The sequence below is a fragment of the Bombina bombina genome, chromosome 3, assembly GCF_027579735.1.
Source record: "Bombina bombina isolate aBomBom1 chromosome 3, aBomBom1.pri, whole genome shotgun sequence".
Classification (NCBI taxonomy): Eukaryota; Metazoa; Chordata; class Amphibia; order Anura; family Bombinatoridae; genus Bombina; species Bombina bombina.
Genome location: NC_069501.1, coordinates 1,025,545,756 through 1,025,570,039, shown reverse-complemented (window position 1 = coordinate 1,025,570,039; position 24,284 = coordinate 1,025,545,756). Strand labels below are relative to the sequence as shown.

At 40.1% G+C, this 24,284-nt stretch overlaps 1 protein-coding gene across 1 annotated transcript in view; it reads left to right on the top strand.

The window, feature by feature from the left end:
• AVIL (advillin) overlaps positions 1-24,284 on the top strand; it is a 220,141-nt gene that overhangs the window by 89,238 nt on the left and 106,619 nt on the right. The window contains exons 2-5 of the mRNA XM_053708212.1: positions 7,499-7,603; positions 11,853-11,927; positions 12,650-12,846; positions 22,169-22,277. Of these exons, the coding sequence (XP_053564187.1) occupies positions 7,538-7,603; positions 11,853-11,927; positions 12,650-12,846; positions 22,169-22,277 (447 nt within the window). The 5' untranslated portion in view covers positions 7,499-7,537. The remainder of the gene's footprint in view (positions 1-7,498; positions 7,604-11,852; positions 11,928-12,649; positions 12,847-22,168; positions 22,278-24,284) is intronic.

The window sequence follows — 24,284 nt, the reverse complement described above, 5'->3', positions numbered from 1 at the left end:
CTGGCCTGTTGAACAAGCAAGGAGTGTTTTTTTTGCTATTCATTGTCAGTTGAGTGAATCTGTTTTTGTTTTTTTTTTTACTTAAATACATGAATGGTATTGATTTTTATAGGTCTAACCTTGAGTAACACTAGCTATATTATTCTAGACCAATTAGAGGGTTCTTGCAAGGTGAATCAATAGCTAAATATCAAGGTTGCGAAACAGTACTAATAATGGCCTTTATCTTTTACTACCCACCCAAGGGGAGGTTCTCGACCTTAAAAATGATGGTTGCCATAAATCTGCATATTAAGTGGGTGGTACAAGTGGAGGTGGTCATCAATTTCTATTTATTCTTCTTGTTCCTACCTTTCTTATCACATCTCCCCTTATACCTTTTGGTCTTGTGGTGCTGCAGTAACAATTGGGGATGCATATGCCCCATTAGCACCACCGCTGTGCTCTCCTTTACCTCTCTTGACTTGGGTAGAGTACTGGACATTAGTGATGTCGCGAACATAACATTTTCAGTTCGCGAACGGTGAACGCGAACTTCCACAAAAGTTCGCAACCGGGCGAACCGCCATAGACTTCAATAGGCAGGCGAATTTTAAAACCCACAGGGACTCTTTCTGGCCACAATAGTGATGGAAAAGTTGTTTCAAGGGCACTAACACCTGGACTGTGGCACACCCGTTCTCCCCATTGATGTCTATGGGGAAAGCGTGCACAAGCATGTCAAAACAGCACTTGTATTTTGTGCGGTATGGAGCTCAAAGTAACCATATCGCACGCACAAGCTGGCTGTTTCAAAACTTGTAATGGCAGCGCTATAGAGGGTTAAATAACGCAACTTTTGTTGCGTTCGTTAAATACCCTCTATCACGCATAACTTTTAATCTACCTGTATGTTAGTTAATAATCGGTTCTGCAGCTATTCTATGCATTGCAGTCAGGACTGATTTATGGCCACCCTGACCTAGTCTTGAAGTAGCTGGGCAGGAAGATGAAAGGGCTGCTAAATCTTGTCCCTTTGAAAGTTGCTCGATAGCTCAGGTCTGTTTACACTGATTTATTTCAGCTAGGCCTACTGGCCTGCCCTTATTTTAATCAATGCACTGATTCTCAGTGCTTTCAGTAGCAGTCACATGACTGAAAAAAGGGCGTTATTCTGAAACCGTGCAAAACGAGGGCCACATGTACTTTTTATTGCAGTGCTTCATTTCCAACATAGCAAATTTTACAGTGAATTGCATGTTTATAATAAACTATTTAAAATAAAGGAATATGTTACTTAAAATTCTCATGCGTATGAAAGAGCAGCAGTTAAACATGTTGCATTAAGTACAATCTGTTTAAATTTAAAGTAAAACCAAAGTGCATTATTACAACCCCAATTCCGAAAAAGTTTGGACAGTATGGAAAATGCAAAAAACAACAACAAAAAGAGTCATTTGAAAATTCAATTCACCCTGTACTATATTGAAAACACATTATTAACATATTATTTGATTTTTTTACTTTGTGAATTTAATGTATTTTTAAAAATAAACATTCATTTAAAATCTGATGACTGCAACACACTCCAAAAAAGTTGGGACAGTTGACTGTTTACCACTGTGTAACATCACCTTTTCTATTAATAACTCTTATTAAGCGTTTAGGCACTGAAGACACCAGTTGATCGTGTTTAGCAAGCAGAATTTTCCACCATTCATCTATTATGCATATCTTCAGCTGTGCAACTGTACAGGGCCTTCATTGCCTTATTTTGTGCTTCATAATGCTCCACACATTCTCAATCAGAGACAGGTCAGGACTGCAGGCAGGCCATGCTAGCACTCACACTCTCTTACGCAACCATGTAATCCGGGCAGAATGTGGTTTGACGTACTGCTGATAAATGCAGGGATGTCCCTGGAAAAGACGACGTCTGGATGGCATCATATGTTGCTCCAAAATACATACATATCTTTCTGCATTAATAGTGCCCTCACAGATCTGCAAGTTTCCCATGTCATGGGCACTGACATACCCCATACCATGACAAACGCTGGCTTTTGGAGCTGTCAATGATAACATCTGGGAAGGTCCTTTTCCTGTTTGGCTCGGAGAAGACAACGGCTGTTTTTTCAAAAACTATTTGAAATGTTGACTCGTCGGACCACAAAACATGATTCCCCTGTGCTACTGTACATCTCAGATGAGACCGAGACCAGAGAAGTTGGCGGCGCTTCTGGACAGTGTTGATGTATGGTTTCTGCTTTGCATAGTAGATGCTGCGGCGAGTGGTGTTGACTAACAAAGGTTTACCAAAGTATTTCTGAGCCCATGTCAGGATATCCATTACAGACTCATGACAGTTTTTGAGACAGTGACTTCTAAGGAATTGGAGATGACATGCACATTCAGAAGAGGTTTTCGGCCTTGCCCTTTTGCGCACTGAGATTTGACCGGATTCCTTGAATCTTTTAATAATATTGTGCACTGTAGAAGGTGGAATTTCCAAAAATCCTACTGATTTGTCTTTGGGGAATGTTGTTCTCAAAGTGTTGGATTATTCGCTGATGCATCAGTTGGCAGATTGGTGAACCTCGACCCATCCTTGCTCTTGAAGAACTAGGCTTTTTTTGGAGGCTCCTTATATGCTATGATTACACGCAGGGCCATTTCTAGGGGCGGGCAGACTGGGCAGTGGTCCGGGGTGCATTAGGTAGCACTTTAAAAAAAAAAAAAAAAAGTTTTTTTTATTGTGTTAAAGTGGCAGTGCTTCCTTGATAAACTACTGATATAGCAAATGTTAAAATAAACAGATCACAAGCATATACATTAAAAAATAATAATATATATATATATATATATATATATATATATATATTTGAAAGGAAGCTGTTATGTTAATTGGCTGCATTGGATGTCAATCATACTAATGGAGCAACAAGATCACAGTGTGGGGGGGGGGGTGTTAAGACCGGATAACTCGTTAGAGCTAAAACTGAAAGTAAAAAGGAGAGGAATCACCCTGAGGAAAGCAGTCTACTATCTCGCTGATCTGTGTCACTAAAGAGGTGATGTTTATGCATATGACAAATTATGCATGGTCTTTACATAATGATATGTACATATTTTTTGTTTTACTGAGCTAATTAAAAAAGGTGCTTTATAAAACTTGGGTTTCCACATACTAAGGAACAGGTTTTCTGTTAAGGACTGTTGAATAAAAAAAAAAATGTTTTAGACATTATGCTTTTTTTTATATTTATTTACTTATTGTTTAATAAAGGTTAAAGGGACAGTATACACTCATTTTCATATAACTGCATGTAATAGACACTACTATAAAGAATAGGATGCACAGATACTGATATCAAAATCTAGTATAAAACTGTTTAAAAACTTACTTAGAAGCTCTCAGTTTAGCTCTGTTGAAAAGGTAGTTGGAAAGCCCACTGCAAGTGGGAAATAAGACACTCCCCCTCCCCTTCTTTTGCATATGAAAAGATCCTTTACACAAACAGGAGCAAGCTGGAGAAGGTAGCTGACGGTATTTTCATAAAACTTTGGGGCTTGGTTAGGAGTCTGAAAATCAGAACAATGTTATTTAAAATTAAGCAAACCATACAATTTAAAAAAACAAAAAAACGTTATGGGCTATATAAATAGATTATCTACAAAACATTTATGCAAAGAAAAAATGAGTGTATTATGTCCCTTTAATAGTGATGGGTGTGTGTATGTGTCATTTACTCCATAATGACAATAGCAAGTTTTCACAAACTCACATGTGAGTGCTTGTGTCTGCTATTACTGCCTGAGTGTGTGTGTGTGCCTATCTATTCCTGCCTGTGTGTGTGCCTGCTAGTACTGACTGAGTGTGTGTATGCCTATCTATCCCTGCCTGTGTGCATGTCTCTGTCTATTACTGCCTGTGTGTGCATGTCTCTGTCTATTACTGCCTGTGTGTGCATGTATCTGTCTATTACTGCCTGTGTGTGCATGTCTCTTTCTATTACTGCCTTTGTGTGCATGTATCTGTCTATTACTGCCTGTGTGTGCATGTATCTGTCTATTACTGCCTATGTGTGAATGTCTTTGTCTATTACTGCCTGTGTGTGCATGTATCTGTCTATTACTGCCTGTGTGTGCATGTATCTGTCTATTACTGCCTATGTGTGAATGTCTTTGTCTATTACTGCCTGTGAGTGCATGTCTCAGTCTGTTACTGCCTGTGTGTGCATGTCTCTGTCTATTACTGCCTGTGTGTGCATGTCTGTCTATTACTGTCTGTGTGTGCACGTGTCTGTCTATTACTGTCTGTGAGTGCTTGTCTCTGTCTATTACTGTCTGTGTGTGCACGTGTCTGTCTTTTACTGTCTGTGTGTGCACGTGTCTGTCTATTACTGTCTGTGTGTGCATATATCTGTCTATTACTGCCTGTGTGTGCATGTCTCTGTCTATTACTGTCTGTGTGTGCATGTCTCTGTCTATTACTGCCTGTGTGTGCATGTCTCTGTCTATTACTGCCTGTGAGTGCATGTCTCTGTCTATTACTACCTGTGAGTGCATGTCTCTGTCTATTACTGTCTGTGGACTGTGAGTGCATGTCTCAGTCTATTACTGTCTGTGAGTGCATATCTCTGTCTATTACTGCCCGTGTGTGCATGTCTCTGTCTATTACTGCTTGTGTGTATAGTATATTTGAAAAATAAACAGCTATTACAGTTCTTTATCAAATTACAGGGAGTGCAGAATTATTAGGCAAATGAGTATTTTGACCACATCATCCTCTTTATGCATGTTGTCTTACTCCAAGCTGCATAGGCTCGAAAGCCTACTACCAGTTAAGCATATTAGGTGATGTGCATCTCTGTAATGAGAAGGGGTGTGGTCTAATGACATCAACACCCTATATCAGGTGTGCATAATTATTAGGCAACTTCCTTTCCTTTGGCAAAATGGGTCAAAAGAAGGACTTGACAGGCTCAGAAAAGTCAAAAATAGTGAGATATCTTGCAGAGGGATGCAGCACTCTTAAAATTGCAAAGCTTCTGAAGCGTGATCATCGAACAATCAATCGTTTCATTCAAAATAGTCAACAGGGTCCCAAGAAGCATGTGGAAAAACCAAGGCGCAAAATAACTGCCCATGAACTGAGAAAAGTCAAGCGTGCAGCTGCCAAGATGCCACTTGCCACCAGTTTGGCCATATTTCAGAGTTGCAACATCACTGGAGTGCCCAAAAGCACAAGGTGTGCAATACTCAGAGACATGGCCAAGGTAAGAAAGGCTGACAGACGACCACCACTGAACAAGACACCCAAGCTGAAACGTCAAGACTGGGCCAAGAAATATCTCAAGACTGGTTTTTCTAAGGTTTTATGGACTGATGAAATGAGAGTGAGTCTTGATGGGCCAGATGGATGGGCCCGTGGCTGGATAGGTAAAGGGCAGAGAGCTCCAGTCCGACTCAGACGCCAGCAAGGTGGAGGTGGAGTACTGGTTTGGGCTGGTATCATCAAAGATGAGCTTGTGGGGCCTTTTCAGGGTTGAGGATGGAGTCAAGCTCAACTCCCAGTCCTACTGCCAGTTTCTGGAAGACACCTTCTTCAAGCAGTGGTACAGGAAGAAGTCTGCATCCTTCAAGAAAAACATGATTTTCATGCAGGACAATGCTCCATCACACGCGTCCAAGTACTCCACAGCGTGGTTGGCAAGAAAGGGTATAAAAGAAGAAAATCTAATGACATGGCCTCCTTGTTCACCTGATCTGAACCCCATTGAGAACCTGTGGTCCATCATCAAATGTGAGATTTACAAGGAGGGAAAACAGTACACCTCTCTGAACAGTGTCTGGGAGGCTGTGGTTGCTGCTGCATGCAATGTTGATGGTGAACAGATCAAAACACTGACAGAATCCATGGATGGCAGGCTTTTGAGTGTCCTTGCAAAGAAAGGTGGCTATATTGGTCACTGATTTGTTTTTGTTTTGTTTTTGAATGTCAGAAATGTATATTTGTGAATGTTGAGATGTTATATTGGTTTCACTGGTAAAAATAAATAATTGAAATGGGTATATATTTGTTTTTTGTTAAGTTGCCTAATAATTATGCACAGTAATAGTCACCTACACACACAGATATCCCCCTAAAATAGCTAAAACTAAAAACAAACTAAAAACTACTTCCAAAAATATTCAGCTTTGATATTAATGAGTTTTTTGGGTTCATTGAGAACATGGTTGTTGTTCAATAATAAAATTAATCCTCAAAAATACAACTTGCCTAATAATTCTGCACTCCCTGTATTTATGTGCAAAAATCTCATAGACTTTAATAGTGAATTTTGTATAAAAAAATTGTTGTAACTTTTATAAATAATTGTAATAGACCCCTAAATATGTTACAAATACACCCAGTGACAGATTTCAATCCTTTAGAAAATCTTACCTGATGACTTTTTTGCAAAGTTCAACTTTAAAGTCTATTGGACGTTATGTAGATACATTTTTAGTAAGAATTTAAAGGGATTGATATGCATTAAACAAATAAATATGCATAGCTATGAGAAAAGTATAAATATAATGGCAATTAGTAAAAAGCTATAAAGATATTTTTAGATAATATCAATATATTTTGAAAAAACATTGTAGTAGAAAAAGGACATATTTAAAGGTATAGGAAAGTCAAAATTAAACTTTCATAATTCAGGATACAGCAAAAAATGTTAAGACAATTCTATTATTCTTGTTCTCTTGGTATGATTTGTTGAAAAGCATATGTACATATCCTTAGCAGCAGCAATGCACTACTAGGAGCTAACTGGTCGTTGGCCGCAACACACATTTGTCTCTTGTCATTTGCTCACCAAATGTGTTCAGCTAGGTCCCAGTAGTGCACTGCTGCTTTGGAGCTGACTTCTAAATGACAGAGTGACATGCAAGGTCTAGGAAGGGGGACATTAGAATCTGTGAGGGGGGCGCATTTTGCAATTTTGCCCTGGGAGCCAGATTCTCTAGAAACGGCCCTGATTACACGAATGACTCACCTGTTTCACATCACCTTCTTATTTCTTCTTGTCACATCACTATTATTCCTAAATTGCCCCTGTCCCAACTTTTTTGGAACACTTTGCAGTCATCAGATTTTAAATGAGTGTATATTTAAAAAAAAAAATACATTAAATTCACAAAGTAAAACATAAAATAATATGTTAATAATGTGCTTTCAAAATAGTACAGGGTGAATTGAATTTTTAAATGACTCTTTTTGTTAGTTTTTTTGCATTTTCCATACTGTCCCAGTTTTTTCAGAATTGGCCCAGTCCCAGGACACTGTCTTGTATGGACAACTCGCACTGAAATAGCTGTTTTATTCAGTACAAGAATATCTATTTTTTAAGAACAAACTACTATAGTGCATATTGAAATTCTCTTTTAGGTGGAACAGAAAAATGTTGTGTCCTTCTTCAAATTGAGTTTAAAAGCTCTAAACAGATTTTCCTGTGCGTTTCTTCTACAGACTCACCTTTTATAGACTGCAAAGGAATTTTATGTCATCATGTCATTGAGTGGAGCATTTAAGGCTGTTAACAAAGCCCCTGGGCTAATTATTTGGAGAATTGAGGTAAGTCAATCTTCAATATAAAAAAAACCCTGTTACATATGTCACATCATTCTGCACTGATGTAAATTTGTTTTGATCTTTTTAAATTACCTGGAAATCTGTACAAAGTATTTATGAACAGGGACTGGGATGCAACGAGCAATAGATCACTTACATTTAAATTTATTTATTTGCAAGTACATCATGGAGTGACCAACCATTACCCTCCCCCCTCCCCCTCTATGATCCCTTTTCCCCAAGTCTTATCCCCCCTCCCTCTCCCTCCTTTGCATTGCATTAAATAAAGACTAAGTAGCGCAAGCACGCTCCCGACCCCTTGCATGCTCCCGACGCGGATCCATCTGAGAAGGAAATGCTCCAGCGATGGGCCGCCCATCCGACACCCTCCCACCCACCAACGATCGACACCATTGCTGGCCGATGCAGAGAGGTTATTGCAGCCTAGGATGCCTCAATATCAAAATCACTTCCAGCGCTTCAAACCCCTGAGGACGTCCTTGGTTATTAACTGACACTTTTTTTAGGACGTGCCTGGCACGTCCTTGGTCGTTAAGGGGTTAATACATATTGCAATGATTTATATTAAGTATTACCCACTATAAAAGTTTTTTCGTATTGCAACAATGAAACACACTGTTTTAGATCCCTTTAAACTATGATTTTTTTTGTCACAAACATTTACCCTGGAGTTTTTCTTATTTTCACTTTTAGACTTTCTCTGTAGATACACAAAATAAATCCCTGTTTTCTTAGAACATAGCCAAGACCTATCGTTATTTTACTATTGCACTGCCCTGGATTCAATGAAGCTTGTTTTGTCTGTAATTTAGCAGTCTGCAGACCTCACGCTGGCTGCTAACTAATAAACTTTACAGGTGATTTCTATAGAGCTAGAGCCCCGTTACTTTTAGCGTGGTGTATTAGCGTTACCTGCTAAAAACATTCAGGGCAAGATTACATATGTGGCATTGCCCGCAAAAGCCAGCGACGCCGGTTTTTAGTCCTGTTTTTCTATCACATATACGGCGCTGCATATAAATGCAGCACATATATTTCACCTGTTGCCTGTTTAAATATGGGGTACCTTGCATTCCTATTGGCTGGAAAAATATTAAATCAGCCAATAGGATGAAAGCTTCTCAAATCCTATTGAATTTTTTCAGCCAATAGGAATGCAAGGTACGCCATATTTAAACGCGTACCTTGCATTCAATAGTCAGTGTATGGTGGCGTTCATACGAAGAGGATTCTCCATGCTCCATGGCTCTGCGGTCGCTGGTCCTGGTCCGTGGTCATCTCCGCTCCGACTTCATCCTGGATGACGAAAGAAGAGGTCCCCGCTTGGAAGAAGATGTCGGCCGCTTGGAAGAAGACTTCACCGCCGGACTTCAGGAACTCTGAGTACCTATTTGGGGATTAGACTTAGGCTTAATTTTTTATTTTTTTAATTAGGGATTTCATGGGCATTTGTAAAAGAGCTGAATGCCCTTTAAAGGTCAATGCCCATACAAATGCCCCTTTAGGATTTTTTAGTGTTATTGTATTTTATTTTGGTGGGTGGGGGTTTTTACTGTTAGGGGGGGACTTAGTATTTTTTTTAGAGGTAAAAGAGCTGTTTAACTTAGGGCAATGCCATACAAAAGGCCCTTTTAAGGGCTATTGGTAGTTTAGATTTGATTAGGGTGTGTTTCTATTTTTGGGGGGCTTTTTTATTTTCATAGGAATTAGGTTTAATTTTTTTATTTTTGATAATTTGGTTTATTATTTTCTGTAATGTTAGACTTTTTTATTTTTTGGTAATTTTAGATTAATTTAAACTTAGTTTTTTTATTTTTAAAGTAATGTTAGTTTTTTTATTTTAATAGTAATTTAGTATTTTTTAATTTTAGGTAATTGGGGTTAATTTAGGGGGTGTTAGGTTAGGGGGCTTAGTAATTTAGTTATTTGCGTTGTGGGGGGTTGGCGGTTTAAGAGTTAATAGATTTATTAGGTTAATTGCGTTGTGGGGGGTTGGCGGTTTAGGTGTTAATAGATTTATTAGGTTTATTGCGTTATGGGGGTTTGGCAGATTAGGGGTTAATAGGTAGATTGCGATGTGGGGGTTTGGCGAATTAGGGGTTAATACATTTATTAGTTAGATTGCGATGTGGGGGGATGGCGGATTAGGGTTTAATAGTTTAATTAGTTAGAGTGCGATCTGGGGGGTTGGCGGATTAGAGTTTAATACATTTATTATTAGTTCCGACAGTGGCGTCACTAGGGGGGTGCGGGCCGCACCCGGGTGACACCCTCCAGGGTATTGAAATTCAAATAAATACAATGTATAAATGCATAGATTTTATTTATTAGAGGGGCCAGCATTTGTGAACATTCGTGGGACTGGGGAAGTTGTAGACACACTTAAGCCAGCGCTGCAATTTCCACAAATAGTTTTCCCGACTGCTTTTGCTTGTTTGTACTTTACTCCTCCCCTGCCCAATTTCACTATGAATGTTGTGGGCATGCCGTGGGGCTTGCAAAGTTGCGCTGCTAGCCTAAACCTGCCTGCCTATCTGTGCTCACTGCTCAGTGATGTGTGGAGCAGTGGAGCCACTCACTGCTGTGCTGTCTCTCTAAACGGGAACCGGGAAATCGTGAGGGGGGATGCCTGGCACTTGACCGCATGACTGTCTGACACAGTTTCTAAAGTGAAGGAGCCACGTATGATGCCCACCAGACCGGTATGGTTACGGTAGACTAAGTGCACACTGAAGAGGTAGGAGGGGATGGTGGGCGGGGGTCTGGGGGTGGGCAGAATGCAGAGGTGATTAGCCATAAGAAGCGGTAGGCACGCGGCCCAGGGCTGTGCACTGACAGACTTGGAACAGAGTCAGAGAGCAGAATTGTCATAGTTTGCGCACCTAAACCTTTTCTTTAGTAATTTGTTTTTAGAGTGCACTGTTTATCTTTCATTTGATGCTCTGCTGAGCCAGGAAGCAGCTCTAGGGATAAGCTTTATAATTAATGCAGTGCAGTTTACATATTTTGTATGTGTGTGTGCCTGAGTGTTTTTGTGTGTGTGTGTCTGAGTGTTTCTGTGTGTGTGCCTGAGTGTTTTTGTGTGTGTGCCTGAGTGTTTTTGTGTGTGTGCCTGAGTGTTGTTGTGTGTGTGCCTGAGTGTTGTTGTGTGTGTGCCTGAGTGTTTTTGTGTGTGTGTCTAAGTGTTTTTGTGTGTGTCTCTGAGTGTTTGTGTGTGTGTGTCAGAGTGTGTTTGTGTGTGTCTGAGTGTTTTTGTGTGTGTGTTTTTGTGTGTGTCTAAGTGTGTTTCCGAATGTTTGTGTGTGCATCTGAGTGTGTTTTTAAGTGTGTCTGAGTGTTTGTATGTGTGTGTGCCTGTGTTTTTGTGTTTGTGTCTGCTTTCTGGGGGGTGGGGGGGTGACACCAACCCTAGTGACGCCATTGAGTTCCGATATGGGGGTGATGGTGGATATAGGGGTTTTACGTGTCGGCTTTATTTTTGGGAGGCAGGTTAGACTTTTACTGGAGATTTTACTTTTTTTATTTTCTTAGGCGCCGGGCAGTTTCTAAAGTACTGTAAATCACTGGCGACTCCAGATATTTGGATTTACGCACATTTCTGGACATCGCTAGTTTGTCCGACTTACGGGAGTTTATGTGATTCCCCGATATGCAAGGGGAAATTACAGGCTACGTGGGTTTCAGCAGTTACGCTGAAGCTTGCGCCGCATATGTAATCTCGCCCTCAGTGTTCTCAGCACTGTTTAATTTTGTTTAATAATGCAGTAGTTCTCATATCTTTTAAAATAAATCTTGTATTTTAGACATATGGAGATGTATTACAATTACAAGATGGATCTGTGAATCCTGCAAAAGTAATAACTTTGGAAATATGTAACATGCCCAGAGAACGGATTTTATAGTCCACTTGCTGGCACTGCAAATTGCATTTTACATATGAAATATAATGTGAAATAAAATTTGTGTTCATTAAGACATTGTGCATGGAATACAAAAAAAACTAATTTTATTGCAAGCTGTATATCTTATAGTATTATTCTCACCTTCTGTCCTTTACTTTCCTCTACTAAAATCTTTTTGTCGGCTGCGTACAAATTACTGTCACTTTACTATGAAACAAATATAATTGTTGCATTATAATATCGCATATTACTGTCCATAACATGTGCGCGCAAGGTATGTGTATAATTGAGTTGTTTGTTCATTTTATGATTTTCCTTACATCATTCAGAAAATGGACCTGGCTTTGGTGCCACAAAAAGCTCATGGGAATTTCTATGACGGTGACTGCTACCTCCTGCTTTCTGTAAGTAAAAATTAATTGTAACATAGGGGATGGGTCATCTATCGAATTAGACAAGATGCAAAGGTGCAAATAGTTTATAGACCTCTGTACATATATGTAACAATGTTCATGGAAAATAAAGCTGTATAATCTGTAGACACACAAAACACTGTGTACACTGGGTGAGTCTTAAGTTCAACAAACATAAATTATTGCCAAAAGAGCTCTTAATCAAACTATAATATGCTAATAAATGGAGGACTTGTGCTTGCATCTTGCTAATAAAATGTTCCTCTAACCTCTGATCCTAAAAAACACCCAAAACACACACATACATATATATGTATGTATGTATGTATGTATGTATGTATATATGTATATATATATATATATATATATATAAACAAGGAGAGTGTGTGTGCACTCTCACCATCAATTTAAACTGCCAGGGTGCTGTAAAATTGCAGATAAATTGAAGTGAAATAAGCACTCACTGGTCTTCTGTGATAAATTCTCTTTATTTCAAACTTGTGACGTTTCGGGACAAACAGCGTCCCTTCCTCTCCCTTTGAAATTAAGAGAATTTATCACAGATGACAGAAGGCCAGTGAGTGCTTATTTCACTTCAATTTATATATATATATATATATATATATATATATATATATATATATATATGTATATACAGTATATATACATACAGTAGATTTATAACATTTATTTATTTTTAATCATTTTCACAGACTCGAAAATCTGGCAGTTCACTTTTGTATGATATCCACTATTGGATTGGGAAGGACTCTTCCCAGGATGAACAAGGCTCGGCAGCTATATATACCATTCAGCTGGATGACTATTTGGGGGGTAGCCCAGTGCAGCACCGTGAAGTCCAGAATTATGAGTCTGACACCTTTAAAGGCTACTTTAAACAAGGAATTATGTGAGTAGAGTTTGAGTTGTGGTACAGTTTAATACACCAGTTGTATTTCTTGTGGTAATATGGAGTATAATATTGTTTATGTTCATTGTTTGGGCTTCCTGCTTGTACATAGTGACTCTAGTGGCCTGGTTTATTTAGATAAAATGCCCATATCTCATTCTGTTGTGTTCCCCCTCTCAACTCATTTACTTCCACTTCCTTCTGTTGCTCATAATTACTGTATCTAACTAAGCAATAATTATTTGGGTTATAAGAATCTGATACCAGGGGCAGCTCTATGAGTATTCTAGGGGTTGCTATATCCACTATTCATTATTGTTTCTTGCCAAAACCTAATTTAGGAATAGGAAGAAAAATATGCAACCCCCCCTTCAGTACCACATATATCCTTGGTGTTTAGTTTTATTTTGAGCTTATTGCTCCCCAAACTTTATGTTCTAGAACCACCGCTGACTAAGGGTTTGATGATCAAAAACTCTCAGACATGGAGAGAAATCTTACAAAATCTTTGGGGGCTTTTTTTAGCATTATAATGCAGTATACATTTCTCTCCTTCACATCCATAACATTGCATAGATAAACAGCTATCAAGCTAAAATTGGCCATTATAATTTTTTTGAGGGATCTCGTAGTACTGGCAAGACGTCTTAGATCATCTCTCCAGAGTGTGGAGCTTTAGATCATTGGGCCCTAAGACTTGTAAAGCACTACACAATTTGTCAACTGTATGCATATGCACATATGCTACGTGTGGATCAGTATTTAAGCACCATGCCTGCCCATAGAGCTGGAGGTAGCGTGTACTGCATCAGTGAAGACATAATTTGTGTCATACAAGTCTATGCCGGCTTTCTGAGAAGGTGTGATGTTTAATGCTGGTGCAAGCATATGTGTGTATGTTGCTTAAAAAACAGTTTTCTGCAAAAATCTGAGAATCTGATGTAACTTTAAATATATAAAAAAAATTCTTATGGAAGTATATTACAAAAATGCATATATTTGAAAATGTAACTGCACCCATGCATGTTTCTATACCTTTAAGTTTCATCAATGGATTTAACATATTATTTGTTCAGCTCTACATGTCTGTGAGTCATGGTATTTGTAGTGCAGCTGTGTTTAATTGGCTAAAGCTGCAATTTAATATTGTTTCAACATTTTAAATACATATCAGTATATCCTGCAAGGGTTAAACATAGTTATATGCAAGCAAGAGGGGAATAATACAATGTTTTAACACATTACAGCATTTTTATTTTACCCTTTTATGTCCCTTTTAATAAGCTTTTTCTTCTTAAATGGAAAGAGTCCACAGCTGCATTCATTACTTTTGGGAAATAAGAACCTGGCCACCAGGAGGAGGCAAAGACAACCCAGCCAAAGGCTTAAATACTCCTCCCACTCCCCTCATCCCCCAGTCATTATTTGTCTTTTGTCCCAGGAGGTTGTCAGAGAAGTGTCAGAATTTGTAATTTTTGTTTTTTGTCTTATGGAGGGTAGTACTCTTCGGCATGGGACAGGAGTTTTAAAGGGACACTGTACCCCAAATTTTTCTTTTGTAATTCAAAAAGAGCATGCAATTTTAAGCAACTTTCTAATTTACTCCTATTATCAATGTTTCTTCCTTCTCTTGCTATCATTATTTGAAAAAGAAGGCATCTAAGCTTTTTTTTTTGTTTCAGTACTCTGGACAGCGCTTTTTTATTGGTGGATGAATTTATCCACCAATCAGCAAGGACAACCCAGGTTGTTCACCAAAAATGGGCCGGCATCTAAACTTACATTCTTGCATTTCAAATAAAGATACCAAGAGAATGAAGAAAATTTGATAATAGGAGTAAATTAGAAAGTTGCTTAAAATTTCATGCTCAATCTGAATCACGAAATAATTTTTTTGGGTACAGTGTCCCTTTAAGTAGTCCTTTCAGTCTCTCAGTGAGGGCTTGAATGAAAGCTAGAGTCCGGAGATGCAGGGAGAGTCTTTCTGCGAAACCATCCCGACTCAGATTAACAGCTCCGCAAGCAATCAGCATTGTCGAGCTTTGCTCTGCTTCCTGCTTTCTTCTCTCAAGTCCATGGCGGAGGCGATTCTACTATCCGTCACACTTGAAAGGCAGTGTTCCTGTTCCACGGCGTAGATTCTGGTAAGATAGTTTCATTTTACTTTATTTATCAATGTACTGTAAAGTGAATGTTTTCCCGAGAGGCTACCACCTTGCGGGTCTAACTTATCATAAGGGTCTTAGTGAGTCTCTTGTAGTATTTTGGAATCGAGGGTTAATATCTCCTGAGGGGGGTTATTGAACAGGGGGGGTTATAATCATGTTTGTTATGTGATTCAACCTGCTTATGTGTAATGTTTGGAACATTGAGGCCTTTGGAAGTGATGCAATCTTTTGGTTGGGCGCGCTTTTTTGGACTGTACGGTTCATTTTGTGTTCGGGCGTGGTTACTTTCCATTTTCTATTTCCGCAGGGGTCTGGTCATAGGAGGTGGTGAGTGCCCCAGCCATTGAGGGTGTCAGGTGCCGTTTTTGTTTTTACTACTTTAGTCCATATTTAAATATCCTCTATCCAGTTATGGAGGATTCTGATGCTGAGACTGTGCTAATTTCAGATTCAGTTACGGAGGATTCTGATACTGAGACTATTTTGATTTCAGATTCTGTGTCCGGTGATGAATGCAGATTGGCCTCATTGATGCCTGTCAACTAGTTTTGTTCCGTATGCCATTTCAGTGTGCCTGGTTCCTCGGGCTTGGGGAATCAAGGGACTGCTGAGCCATCCGCCTCTGGGGGTCCTGTCCTCCGAGAGGCAAGTTTCCAACAAATTCATACTTCTACACATGCGGGTGACCCAGTTTCTGATTCCTCCATGCAAAGTGGCGTGTTCCCTCTGGAGGTTGCAGCACGTTTTCGCTTCCACATAATGTTGGTGATTGTTCATCTGCAGAGTCCAGACATTTATTTGAGAATGTGCTTGTGCCTTATTGTCCCGGGCCTTCCGCCTTGGGGAGGACCTCTACAGTTCCCCGCGGGTGTAACTGTCCCTGAGTGTTGTGCTTTTCGTTACAGGATTGCGCACCTTCGCGTATTGCTCAGACATGTTTTTAAGTTATTGAATGACCCTATCGTTACCAGATACAGGGATTTTCAGTCTGCTAATTCGAATGGTGCACCTCATTAGACATGTGGTGATGAAGTAATCTCCTGATTGTCATTTGTTTGAGATCTTTCCCAGTTTTGAATAATAGGGCTCTGTTTGGCTGGTCCTGCGGGTAGGCATGTGTCTTTTTGGGCGTTAACCTCCGGGTTGCCTTATATTTTATTTATATTCGATGGGATGTATTTTATTTGTTTTTGTTTCCTTCAGGAACCTTCTGGGATCTTTATTACTTCTTCGGAAGTTGTTTTGGACATTTGTTTCTCCTATGTTAAAAATGTCTGTTTTCTGTTTGTTCCCCTATGAGGGAGAATTTATGCAGCTTGCCGGTTGGGACCCTAGGTTCAGGCTAGTCCTGTCGGGTTTGTTCGGTCTTGCGGCTGTTCAGATATGTGGCGCTGTTCTGCTTGGCTGGTTTGGTAGAAGCGCCGAGTGCTCAGGTTATCATTGTTTTTCATGTTCAACTAAGCATTCGATAGGACCTGGGATTCCGTGAGGTGGGAAGGAGTGTTTCAGTCCTTATAGCCTTCAGTCATGGATGACTGGGCAGGGGAGTTTTCTGCTGCGTCACTCTGACATCTGATTTCCTCAGAACTTAGTTTTCTTTCCCAACGTGGTGGAGGGTTGGAGGGCATAATGCCTCTTACTGCAATTGAGCGGTTTGGCCATTATTTTTAGGCCTCTGGATTTGTCCTTTTGGGCTTGATCCAACAGCTTGTACAGGATAGCTTTCTATTATGTGGAAGGTTTGCAGTTTGAAACCCGTTGCAGCTCTTAACACCTTGCAGGTGTACACATAAGCTGTTTATAGTGTATCTCGATGCAGCTTTTACTCTTTGATGTGTACTGTCTGTCTGAGTTATGAGTCCTTTGGGTTTTCTTCCATTGTCTCCAGGTGAGTGGATCTCCTTTTAGGGATCTGTGTTCCGGGTGATGGTCGGGTCATTCCCTGCGGGGACTTTGTTTAGCTTGGGGTATTCCAGAGCTGGGTAGGCTTAGTGCCTTTCTCTTCCTTGTGTCCTCTGCTTGTGCGGAGGTGATAGGGAGACTAGTCCTGCTAGTAGGATTTTTTTGACCTCAAGGTATCCCTTGGTTGCTCTGAGGCTCTGAGAAGTATCTTCATATGACTGCTAGCCTTACTCCTTGGAGCGTTGGACTTTAGCTAGGGGTGGTTCCTTCCTTTGGTTGGGGCTCGAGTTCTTCTCACTATCCGGATTCTCTGGATATGCAATCAATACCCTTGTGTCTGGCTTTTTGGCCATTTGGGGTGTTTAGTTCTAGGGTGAGGTTTGCCTTAACTATTAGGTGCCCGGACCTGTTTTTTTTCCCTGAGACTTCCAGGTGCTGAAGCTTCGCTTGGCCTTTTTCCTGACCCAGTCTTGGGTGGTTTTGGAATCTTGGATCTCAGGGCTGGTCGAGGTGTTACACGGTAGTGGGAACTTGGGCTATGTCCTTGCTCCTTCTATCTAACCTGGTCATGGTTGGCCAGGTTTTCTGAGTATTTTTTATTCTTTGCCACAGAGTAGCCTATGTCATCTGGTGGTTAGCCGTGTGGCTTGAGTCTCAAGGGTAGTTGAATCATACCCAGCTGCTGGCGTTGGATTTCCAATTTCTGATGCGCCTTAGGGTTGCATTCCCCTCGTCAGCTTGCCAGTGTTCCCATGAATTCCCTGCTTGCAGGCAAATGGGTTGGCTGGGCCTTTGCTTGGCAAGCTACTTGTAGGGGGGTCCTTTTCTAGGACATCTGTGTTGGGAATTTCTCTTCCCAATAGCCGGTGACTTCGGGCTGATGACAGTTGTTGACTTCCGGCATCATCCCTTTTCTTTAGGGGATATTCTCCTCCCTATGGAGATAGAGTCCTTGCTTGGGGTTTCTCCTGGATGGGAGGCGGAAAGGTGGGATTTGTTCCCCCTGGGGTCTTGCTGGCTCCAAGCAGACTTGTTGTGCCTTTATTTGATATGGTCTTGTTGTCTGGGTTGTACTTGTACTCTGTGGGGATGGCTGTGCTATCCTTCCGCTCATTACTGTACCTGTTTCGGGATTCTTTTGTTCCCCTGTCTTGGATCCCTGAGGCTGGGTTGGTCCAGCTGGGTGTGGGTCTGCAGGTCAGGATGGCCGAGCAGTCTAAGGATCCGCGTTCCGGTCACAGTCTCCTCTGGATGTGTGAGCTTTGTTGAGTCTATCCTGTTAGCGTAGTCTGCTGGGGTATAGATTTTCCTTTCAATTTGCTCCATTGATTAGAAGAGGGTTTACTCTTCCTTCGGGTTCTGAGGGTATACTCTCCTTCTTGTGGGTCCTTGATTGAGGTTTTGTGTTCCCCTTTTTAGGGACCTGTGTATAGGTCCGGCGACTTGCCTGGAACGTGCCCTCTGTCTGGGGGTTGCCTTTGTGGTCTGTTTCTTGCTTGACTGCTTCTTCTTCCTCACAAGTACCCTCTGTGTCATCCTGTTATGGACTCTGTGTTCTCAAACTTGGGGTTTTTCACCTGGGTGTATTACACACTTTTTCATGGTCGAATGCTTTGGTATTCTATGGTCAGACACTGGGAGGACTTTGCATTCCGTGCTTGAAGGATGTTGGAGAGACGTCTGTTCTGTCTCTGTGCGTGGTCTTATCCCGGGTTTCGCTTGGTATAGGCGTGGCCTCCTTTACCTGTTTGGGCCCCTTTGGGTCTCTGTGAGCTGGGCTCACTCGTGGAGGTGTTCTTTTTTGTTTTGGGGGACCTTTCGGTTTCCTTTGTTCTCCTTTGCCTTGTTCCCTTGGGGGTTTCGGTTGGTGTCTCTTTCATTTGTGGAGATGAGCAGTGGAGGACCATTTGTTGGGTGAAGGTGTCTCCTGGAGGACTGTTGGCTCAGTCGAGTCCATTTGCGGTCTCAAGTTTGGCTTCTGGACTAACTGTGAGTCAGTATCATTGGGGCTTTTCCTTTTAAAAAATTTTCAGTTTCGGACAAAGCATTCTTTTTTATTGGGTAGAGGTTCAGGCCTGGTGCCCTCAGTATGGGCCGCCTATTGTACCCTCCCATCTTGGCATTCAGTGTCCTCTATAGCTTGGGTATTGTTTTCCCAAAAGTAATGAATGCAGCTGTGGACTCTTTCCATTTAAGAAGAAAAACATAAAGTATGCTTACCTGATAATTTCCTTTTCTTCTGATGGAAAGAGTCCACAGCTCCCCACTCGTAATTTTATGTGGGGCGTCCTTATATTCTTCTGGCACCTTTCACCCTGATATTTTTTCTTCTGTTCCTTGTTCCTCGGCAGAATGACTGGGGGATGAGGGGAGTGGGAGGAGTATTTAAGCCTTTGGCTGGGTTGTCTTTGCCTCCTCCTGGTGGCCAGGTTCTTATTTCCCAAAAGTAATGAATGCAGCTGTGGACTCTTTCCATCAGAAGAAAAGAGAATTATCAGGTAAGCAAAATGTATGTTTTTTTGACTGTCATAAAGTATGACAAACAACATGTGCATTTGCAAATTAAGGAGAAATCTTAAAGGCATATTCCAGCCAAAATTGAAAACCACATGGGTGCATTTCGGTATTGAACAGAAGAAATTTTGCAATATACATGCATTAGCAAAACATTTCTAATAAAAGCTATAGCTATTTCAAAACAGTTTTTAAGTATGCACCGTGCACCAGAATTTTAAACACAGCGCTTGCTCAGAGAGCCTAAGGTGCTTGTACCATCTGGTAATGACTCAATTTGTTAATTGCTGACATGCTACAAAGCCCCACTGGTGCTCTGAGCAGCTGCATTATTTAAAATGTGGGTACAGTGACCATATCTAGCTATGCTTCACATGCACGTGCATAGAAAAATGTTAACACTAAAACAGTGATAACTTTTACTAGAAGCATTTTTGCTAATACATGTATATTGCAAATATATTTCTATTCAAAGATGTTATTCATCTATGTACATTTACATTTTGACTGGAATGTCCCTTTAAAGGTTTATATGCAAATGCACAGCCTTCATTAAATACATTTTTAACCCCTTAACCCAAAATGACTTAAATATAAGTCATGCGGTATGAAGCCTACCGTACCTATAATGTGTGTTTATATATACTGTATATATCTCCTAGCTTCAGGAAGCAACAGCAGTGTCGGCTGTAAAGCGACTGCTGAGAGCTGCTGTTCCTGAGCTGCAGGCATTTGTCTGCATATGGAAACGGAGCACAACTAGTGCTCCGGTTCCATATAAAAGCAGATGCTTGAGCGTTACTGACAGTGACACAGTCTGCATAACTGCCTGTAATGATTATCTGTCTGTGCTAGTGGGAGGTTCGGAAGGGATGGAGGGAGGCAGGTTCGTGGGCACAGTGGTGTAGGGGAAAGTGAGTGGGAGGGTGGGGCAGCACCCTACCTACAGAAAAATAGTTTGGAAGGGAGAGGGAGGGCACGCTACGCTAAAGGAAAAAAAAACTTAATCAGAGTGAGGGGGCCTTACATAATGATCGTGGGGAGGGGGGGGGAGACCCCTACACTATGGAAAACATAAAAAAAAAAAGATAAAGACAGCTGCCAGTACCTAAGATTGGAGACGCCATTAGGAGGGGGAGGGTTAGAGAAATATTTGGGAGGGATCAGGGAGGTGGTAGGGTAAAGGGTGATCCTACACTGCAGAACAATAAACAAATAAATAAAATAAATTTATTGGAAAAAAACAACGTCATAATGGCAGGCTGCCAATACTTAAGATGGTGGTCACCAAGTGTGGGTGTCGAAGGGAAGAGAGCTGTTTCGGAGGGGTCAGGGAGGTGGAAAGTGTCAGGTGGGAAGGTAATCCCTGTATTAAAATACTTTTACCCTTACCAGCTATATAATTAACCCCTTCACTGCCAGGAATTTCAGAAGTGTGATGCACAGCTGAATTAAGCAGACTTCTAATTGCTAAAACGTAATTGCAAAGCCATGGATGTCTGCTATTTCTGAACAAAGGGGACCCAAGAGAACCTTTTATAACCATTTGGCTGCAGTAGTTGTGTGTAAATAATTATAGTAAGAAACCCAAAGTTTGTGGAAAAGTTAGTGAATATTTTTTATATGATCGCATTTGGCGGCAAAACAGTGGCATGAAATATACCAAAATACGCCTAGATCAATACCTTAGGTTGTGTTCTAAAATATATATATTGCTTTGATAGATGAATAAAAAGAAAAAAGGCTCTATTTCTGTTTAAATGGAGTGATAGCAAAAATGCTAAAAATTATTCTGTATTTTGTTTTTTTTCTGAAATTCCCGGTGGCAAAGGTGTTAAAATAATTACAAATCATGACATTGACATTATAATTTGTCTCCCTGGGGTATTGAAGTTGTCTAGGTATGGAGCAAGACTATTTATAGGACATGTAAGCCCAGGCCTAGGAAACGTGACATAAAGAAGGGAAGTAGGTGATAATCTAGGTGTTTCCTCACCCTGTGCGAAAAGCTTTATGATTCTGCCTGATTATCATTATGTGGTGGTCCTGTAAGATTTCAGATGTGCATATGACTGGAGAGCAACACATATGTAAACATTTGGAGCAGATGGGAGAGACGGTAGGTAAAACAGGAGAATTGTGGCAGCACATTAGAAAGGGCATTATTTATACAGCATACAACTCAATATATACCACCGTGCATATTACATAACTGCATAAGTAACTATACATCTATGCTTCAATGCTGAGGTCCAGGAAGGGCACAATATAAGTCTGGGGTACCACCCCCACAGAGCTTGCTCCATTTCCTATCCCTTCTTTATCTTTCTTTTGACCTTTTCACTATCTTCCTACTCATCTCCTAACCTTTCTACCTATTCTCATATTTCCTCCTCCTCAACCTCAAACAAACTGCTGCTTAAAATTATGTATGACTATGCCCCTCCTCCAAGGTGCTTTCTTGTCTACTAGCTTTTTTCTTTTTTTTTTGGTGCACAGTTATAAAAAGGTGAAAATCTGATTTACTATTAAAAGTGCACTAGGCACCAAAGCTAAGAGCTTCACCTTTTTCCAATCTTTGAAACACCTATAATCTAGTGTGTGATTATTTCATAAACTTAAACGGATTAACAAGTAAAATGAATTGCAATCATTTAAACTAGTTACTGTAACACTAATGTACTGAAAGATATTTCACATTTTCTTTTGGAATTGCTTTTGAATCTCCTCTCTGTAAGCTACAAGAAAGGAGGTGTAGCATCTGGAATGAAACATGTGGACACAAACACGTATGATGTGAAGAGACTTCTGCATGTTAAAGGAAAGAGGAACGTCACCGCTACAGAGGTACAGAAATTTCTTCAGCAACATTTAAACAGGAATAAACTGCATCAGTTGGTAAAAAAAAACAACATTTTTTCGAATATACAATAAATTAATAATTTTGCAGAAAAATATATTGAAATTCTAAAAATAACTTCAAATCATTAGGTACATGCACCTTTTAAGCAGACAAAATAATAAAGGAAGGCACTAAGGGAAGATTCTTGTAAGATGGTAAATATCTTAATACCTTTTAGTAAAGTACATTGGATATTAACTTACTCAGGGACTGTTAATAGCTTTATAAAGAACTATATAAAAGGTGGGCTATATTACAAGACATTGGGTTACTCTGATCTATAATTAATAGAATTTACACACTTTGGCATAATAGGTTTAGTTTTCTGCCAATCATGATTATGAAACAAGTTAATTTGGTGACATCAAGTTAATTTCTTTTTTATTATCTTATGTTACTCAATAGAAATAATAAATAAACATTTGCCCTACAATAAAAATACAAAAAAGCTTGTTTACATTAAAACACGCTAATTCCTGATTTCAATTGGGCATTAACTACTTGGGCGCTCACTTGCAAATTAAAATTGGGCAACTCTATGTGCTCAATTATGTTTGAATGTTGAAGGGACATTAAGAAATGGGCCACATACAAATTCTCTTTTCCTAGTAGGATTATTGTGAGTAAAATGTCAATCTTACTAAAATTGCTCCTTTTTTTTTTCATTCCCTATCCCCCTAAAAAGGTCAGACCTTAGAAGCCTCCAGACAGAGATGTTAGGTTTTATCTGGAACTTCAAGAGATCAAGAATCAATAAGAGGACAAAGCTCTCCCATAGGGTTGGGGAAGGAATGGGAGTCCCAGATCTTCAGACTTATTATTACTCTGCTAGAAAGGTGCAGGCAGCATTGTGGCATATAAAAGATGACAATTTAGTTTGAGTAAGGTTAGAAAGTACTTTAGTTAATCCAATCTCTCAACTTCTCTGATCCGCTAGGGAGCATAGGCCTAACAATTGGAAGACCTATATTTCGGTAGCACATACTGTGCACTCTGGGATGTACTCACAGCCAGACATTCCCATCTGTGTAGGGGCCCACCAGCTTCTTCTGATTATCCTCTCCTCCTCAGTTGGGAGGGATGTAGCAATTTTTGGGGCTAATAAAGGACTGTATAGGATTGCAGATATACATATAAGGTTAGCTCTATGCTCACATTCAAACAGTATTGTGCTTTTTCCTCAGTCCTTCCAAATTCCTGGTACCATAATCTCTAGAGCAAAAGAAATTCAGATATTGCAAAAGTCAGATGCTGTAACTTATTTTGTGCATGTCCGTAAGTAGATCTAAGGGTGCGATAGCGGGTTTGTACTCCACTTATAATTTAGTCACAGGGCCGCCGAAACTTAAAAATATGATAAGATGGGAGGAGGACATGAAAACAACTAGGCCAGTGTCAGAATGGGTTAATAGTTTGCAAAGGGGATTTTATTAAAGTTGTGTATAGGTGGTATCTTCACTCATCTAGACTGAGGTATACCAGAGGCTCTGTCATAATATTCCTTGTTACTTTAAGATATGAACAGTGGGAGGCCCAGATCCTGTGGTGGACATGCCCAAAGGTTAAAAGGATTTGAAATGCAACATCAGAATTGCTTTGTTAAATATTTATTATGGAAGTAGTTCTTTCTGCAGAGCAGACATTATTGCATGTCCCTATAGAAGGGTTGCCTAAAATGTTCAATAAATCAGTAGTGCTAATATGCCCAGCAGTGAGAACCTGCATTGCCAGATATTGGAAATCAGAGGTCCCCCACTTCAATATCATTCTACATAAAATTAGATTTTACTATCAGTCTGATCTCTCCTCTAACTTTTTAGATAAGAGGGATTCATTTATAGCTATATGGGACGACTGGATAATCTGGGAGGGTAAGAAGCGTAAGAAGGATAGAAATTAAGATGTGAGGATTGATAATTTGAGATATGACTGAAATAGCTGAGCCTGTAGAT